Here is a 6567-nt window from a genome sequence, read left to right on the forward strand (position 1 = left end):
GAATCTTCATTGTATATTAAAAATACATATTTTTGTTATTTTATCTTGTGTAGATTTACAAATAAAAAAAAGAAAATTAACTAAAGTAAATATACTTATCATTTGTTGATTCTCAAATAATTATTATTGTTATAATTAAAATATTAAAGTTATATTAATATATATTATATATATTATCTTAATATACTATATAATTTATATATATTATTATATTATAGCGGACTGCTTGTGTTTTCAGGAGCACGGAGCTCCGTGCTACTGAGCTGTTTCGTTATGAGAATTTCTGAATCGATGATCGGGCTCATTAGATTTGTTAGAGTTTTGAAGTTTTGAAATATTTTGGGTTGCGATTTTTGATATCATTTATACAATCGAAAGGATTTAAATTAATAATTTTTATGGGCCGAAATAAACTTCCTATAAAAGGTCCGTTGATTATATAATAAATTTTCGAGTACTGGATAATAATATCAAAAATTTATTATTTATTCTTTCAATCCTGCGGTAAATAATATCAAAAATATAAAAATTATTTTTGAAACTTCAATATCCTATATCAAGTTTAACGAGCCGAAATCGTTATTCGAAATTTTAATCGAAAACGGCTCCGGAGTAGAGAAGCTCAATGCTTCTCTCTCTGTGTCATATATAGTAATTATTATATCTCAAGATGGGAAGGAGAGCAGTGAATCCCAGCGCGATCATCGGAGGTGATGTCACCTCGTGACGCTGGTGCAAAAGGGGATGTGAGCCCTATTTTTTGGCACCTGTATGGTTTTCTTTTTGTCTTTTTTTTTTTCGGCTCGCGCCTGCCAGAGCACGGCTGGCGCCGCGCCGTTCTCGCGCCACGCACGTGCGACCGCGCTAGAGCGAACGCGCTGGGATGCCGCGCTCAGCGCTGCCCTCGGGCCCTCGGCGACGCCGCCAAGCGTCGGTAGGGAGTCAGGTTCACAATTCTAGTTTACTAGTATGTTAGAGAGCGCGCGATGGCAACGGTAGAATGATAGGAAACAAAATTTTAATAAATTTATATTCTTAATTTATTGATGTATTAAGAAGCTATACATATTAAATAATTAATTTGTATGACTAAATTTCAACTATTAAAAAAATAAATTATAGTTAGAAGTTTATATATATATATTTTAAAATTATCGAAATACAGTAAGAGACATATAATTTTATCGTATTATGTGCACCTTAAACATTCCATTGTGAAAAATAAAAAAGAGCTAACTCCAGCGCAGCTAAATCAACTTAGTGGGCACTTATATGAGCCGCGACTTGATTTTGCGAAACGATACTTCTCGAAGGAGACAACGTTTTTCGCATGCTCTTCTTCTTCTTCTTTGTCCTCATCATCTTCGTTAACACAATAAGAGAGAGAGAGCTAGATGAGTATTGGGTGGAAAATTAGATGATGATATTTTTTTTGCATGAAAAATAAGAGGCCATGCAAAAGAGAGGGGGGTGGGGGATTAATGTAGGGGGGGTGGATTGGTGTTGTAAAGCCCATTTATTTGTAGAATATAGTGCCTATAATTAAATGTTGCATTTTCGATTAATTAATTTTAATGATTTCAAAGAATTGGAAGGTGAAGGGTTTGTCGTTGAAAAGAAATTTGAAGGAGAAGAAATGACTAATATTGAAGAGAAAAATAAGTAACACATAAATTAAAGAGCATATTAATTACTTGTCATTAAATAGAGAGGAGGGGAGAGGAAAAGTCAAGAACAAATATGAGTTCAAAAAAAGGATTAGTAAGGTCGAAAGAAAACTTGCCATGTGATAAAAAATATTGGGAATTCATTCCGGTCAATAGATAAATAAATAGCTTATTTGGAATTTTTTTGGAATGACGAGACATACGAGCCGTCCTCGCCTGTTCTTCTCCTCCGCGATTCCGATGCCCTCGTCCTACCTCTCCCCGCCGCTCCCCCCGCGGCCCCGGCCCCTCCGCCGCCTCCACCTCGCCGTCGTCGGCGCTGGCCCGGCCGGCCTCGCCGCCGCGCGCGAGCTCCGGCGCGAGGGCCATGGCGTCGTCGTCTTCGAGCGCGGCACGTCCGTCGGCGGCACCTGGGTCTACTCCCCCGCCGCCGAGCCCGACCCCCTCGGCCTCGACCCCTCCCGCCCCCTCGTCTACACCAGCCTCTACGCCTCCCTCCGCACCAACCTCCCCCGCGAGTCCATGGGCTTCCTCGACTACCCCTTCTCCTCCGCCGCCGCCGCCGCCGCCGACCCCCGCCGCTTCCCCGGCCACCAGGAGGTGCTCCGCTACCTCGAGCGCTTCGCCCGCCAATTCGATTTGTGCGAATTGGTCAGGTTTGGGACCGAGGTGGTGCGGGTGGAGAGGGACGAGGGAGGGGGTTGGGAGGTGAGGTCGAGGAGGGTCGGCAATGGCGATGGGGGCGACGAGAGGGAGTTTTACGATGGGGTTGTGGTGTGTAACGGGCATTACACCGAGCCTCGGATTGCGGAGATTCCAGGTATTAACTTCTCTCGTCCCAGTTTGTAACTAACAATTTTCTTTTGAGGTGAAATAGCGGAGGTCCCAATTCGCGATTCCTTGTTATCAGTTTTCTATATATTATCGTTATCTGATCACTCTTATTCTGTTGCTCCTATGGTATTTCTTTATTTCTGATCCCTTTTTAATCAAAATTAGTCAAAAACACTTTTCTGCATGGAGCATGATCTTGTAACAATCTAGAAAGTAAACTAAGAGCATCTTATTACTCTCCAGAAACATTAGAATTCACTGAATGCGAGTTAACGATTGAGCCAATGCAGTTCTCGAACATAGAACATTATAATGTTTAATAGGGAATGTTAATAATTTACAAGTAGCTAAGATTGGTGATAAAAAGGGGGATCTGTTTACAGCATTTCAGTGTGGATGATAGAACTGTTAGCACCAATAAATTTGCACAAAGCAATTAGTGTGGCAATTTGATCTGCTAAGCTGTCTAAATTTTGGCTTGGATGTAGGACATTTGAAACTAACAATGGAGGCAATTGGTTTGCGGATTCTGAAGGAATTAGATGTGGATTTTCAAAAATTGAGTACTAAGTTTTAGCGACGTTCGAGTTTCTCTTTTGTGGAAATATTATAGAAGCATGACATGAATCTTTGGAGCAGTAATGGTCGACATATCATCACTTCCGGATGTTTTACATGTTATTTTGCAGGAATTGATGCTTGGCCCGGGAGGCAACTGCATAGCCACAATTACCGTGTCCCTGAGCCATTTGTTGACCAAGTATACATTTCACTAACTTCCCTTAAATTTAGTTGGTTTTTATCAATCAACTGAGTCTAGCGACGCAAGTGTTACATATCATAATCATGCTTTCTGTTCTAATGTGGACAAGCGGAAGTAGTACTATGGCCTTATTCTGTTCTCGTCATTTGACAGGTCGTGGTTATAATTGGGAGCTCAGCTAGTGCAGTTGATATTTCGAGGGACATCGCTAGATTTGCCAAAGAAGTTCACATTGCAAGTCGATCGGCAGCCACTGGAACTCCCATGAAGCAGCCTGGCTATGACACTATGTGGCTTCACTCTATGGTAAAAGCTCTTTCTCACGGTGAGTGGGAAACCAATAGATTGTCCATGAAAGGGAAATCCAGGTCTTCATTAAGGAAAAAAGTATATACATATACTGATCTTATGTTGTGTGAATGTGTCACAGATTAAGAGCACCCACAAAGATGGCACTGTCGTATTTGAAGATGGCAGTTCAGTCAAGGTTGATGTCATTATGCACTTTTTTTTTTCTTTTTACGGTGAAGCATGTATAACAAATCTGTTTTCTTTTCTTGCTAGACCAGAATCAACTAGTGGTAAGGATTCTTCACTTTATGCATAAGGCTTGATATGTCAAAGGCACTTATTTTAAAGTTGCTTAGATTGTCACAATGACGTTAACCATATTTTGACACTGCATATCTGTTCATATCTTGCAAGTTTTTTACTATTAGACTCCACATACTAATTTAAATTTTCACACTTAGTACACAAATCATTTGTTCGTTTCTTGATTCTTATTGTTTGTTCTTTTCTATCAGATATAAATATCATTTCCCTTTCCTCGAGATGAACGGTATAGTGACTGTTGATGACAACCGTGTTGGACCACTCTACAAGCATGTTTTCCCACCAGAGCTCGCCCCATTCCTCTCCTTCATTGGAATACCATGGAAGGTTCTATTCGCTGGCAATTAGGCTTTTCTTTTGCCCTTGAGAATTTTAATCAGTAGTCTTTATTGCTTGAAATCACTGTACTAACGCATTCGTAAACTTGATCCAGGTGATTCCTTTCCCTATGCTTGAACTTCAGAGCAAGTGGGTAGCAGGTATTCTATCAGGACGAATAGAACTACCGACAAAAGAGGAAATGTTGGCAGATGTGAACGCCTTTTACTTAGAGATGGAAGTTGCTGGATGGCCTAAAAGATACACGCATAACTTTGCAAACATTCAGGTGCCCTGAGTATTTAAAATCATAGTTGAATAACTTGACAAGCTAATGCAATACTTGATACCTGCATGGCCTGGAGCTGAAACTAGCTTCTCTACTCCAATAAGATGCAACTAGGCAATTTGATAACCTTATTGTTTGGAGCTTTCGCTGTGGCCAGAAGCTGAAATGAGCTTCTTAATCTGAAAATAGAAGTCACAATTTAAGGCTTTTCTTCGGCTGCTTGTACAAGTCGTTGGGGAACTTGTCGAACAAGCTATTGTGCTCATTTAAGAGTTCTACTCAAACCTGCCCTAATCTTGATTGGGCTCTCTTTTGGCTAGATAATTTGGGATACCTAGGGACTACATTGTTTTTTTTTTTTTTGGGGCAAAATTCATGTAATAAAGAAATATTAATGAATACAAAGATATTCCACTCTGTTGAAAGAACTTGTTTCATCATAATTTGCAGTTCTTAACTCCCTTTTTTGATTTTGTAGTTTGAGTATGATGATTGGCTTGCAAATCAATGTGGATGTCCACCGGTCGAAGAGTGGAGGAAGCAGATGTACGCGGCAACAGGGAAAAACCGAGTTAGCCGCCCAGAGAACTACCGGGATGTGTGGGATGATGATGATTTAGTCGCCCAAGCAAATGAAGATTTTCAAAAAATTTTATGACAATCTTCCTTTTTCTGTTCCTCTTGAACTATTTATCTATCTTTTATCAGATCTTAGCATAATTGGATCGGACGGGTATAAATTTCGGAAATAAGCTATTGTATCAATACATTTGTTTTATCGGAGACAATTGAATAACACCGATCTCGCTCCACTCGGTGGAGAATTTGACCTGTGAAATAAAACAGCTTTTTGTGTTTCTATTATTGTAATAACGATTTCACCGAGTTCATTTCTTTTGGTCACTTCTCTGGCTTTTCCGTTGGATTTCCATAGCTCCTGCAGCTCAAACAAGAAATAATAATCGATTATATTAATCCCGAAGTAGTCTGAGGATAATGAAATTGCATGGAGAACTAACAATGTTTGTATTGTATGCATCTTGCTATTGCTTGGTAATTAAGATCACATTGCAAAGGCTCTGGGTTGATTCGTGAATATTCATATATATTGGAAAAGAGAAAATCACCCCTTTATTTTTCGTTCTATACCTTTTTAAACTTCTTTTAGTTTAAAGTTCTTATCCCTCTATTCAAGTGAATTATATAACAGATCGAGCTGGTTCATGAATCGAATGAATCCAGCTAGCTTTGTTTAATTCTCGATTAAGAAAATAAATCACCAAACTCCACATACTTATCCAATTTTGGCAACTGCGTTAGGGCTAATTATTTTCACTATCGTCACCTTATAAAAGACCAACTAATGCCTCAGATACAACCCACTGGAGCTAGCCACCTCCATTATTGGAAAAGCGACAAGCAAACATGCATATTAAAGCATTTCTTCGGATTTGATTCGATCTTAGGGTTTTTTTTTTTTAAAAAAAAAATAATTTTACTTTATTATCATTGTGTTACTTAATTCCCTTATAAGGCCTTGTTATAAAAAGAACAACAGCTAACTTCATACTTATCCTAATTAAGATTAGGCTAAGACAAAGCATAACCAACTAAATTATGTGCAAGAAATTTTTTCCTACTTTCTCTGCACTAGTACGTAGTTTAGTGGTTAGATATTCAATTTGGCCCCGGACTAATACACAAATATTTAAAAAGGTAGGGTTCTGATGTGACAAAGCCTACGAGCAAAATTCCAAAAAATGAAAAAAAAAGAAAAAGAAGGAAAAAACTGGGAGATTATTTGCATGTGCCCATGACTCCTCCATGAGTTGGCAATGACTGTGAGGGGAGTTTGACACGCACACCTAACGATTGCGGACGTGGGCCAATCGTTAATTAAAATTATTATTTCGATATTATTATTTATTTATTTTTAGAGAAAAGTGTTTCTATATTATTTATTAATGAATCTAATTTTTAAGAACAAAAACCGCGCTTAATAAAAGCAGGGGTTTAGATGTAAAAATCCCCAGCTCGGATCTTTGCAGCTTTGTACTTTTTTTTTTTTTTTTTTTTTTTTT

At 38.7% G+C, this 6567-nt stretch overlaps 1 protein-coding gene across 1 annotated transcript; it reads left to right on the forward strand.

Annotated features, from left to right (window-relative positions):
• LOC109706993 (flavin-containing monooxygenase FMO GS-OX-like 4) lies at positions 1860-5359 on the forward strand. Its single transcript, XM_020228020.1, has 7 exons — positions 1860-2487; positions 3191-3261; positions 3418-3570; positions 3695-3768; positions 4062-4206; positions 4313-4486; positions 4965-5359. Exons 1-7 carry the CDS (start codon positions 1908-1910, stop codon positions 5142-5144), a joined length of 1377 nt encoding a protein of 458 aa, XP_020083609.1. The 5' UTR covers positions 1860-1907; the 3' UTR covers positions 5145-5359.

This window comes from Ananas comosus, linkage group 3 (assembly GCF_001540865.1).
Source record: "Ananas comosus cultivar F153 linkage group 3, ASM154086v1, whole genome shotgun sequence".
NCBI classification, from domain to species: domain Eukaryota; kingdom Viridiplantae; phylum Streptophyta; class Magnoliopsida; order Poales; family Bromeliaceae; genus Ananas; species Ananas comosus.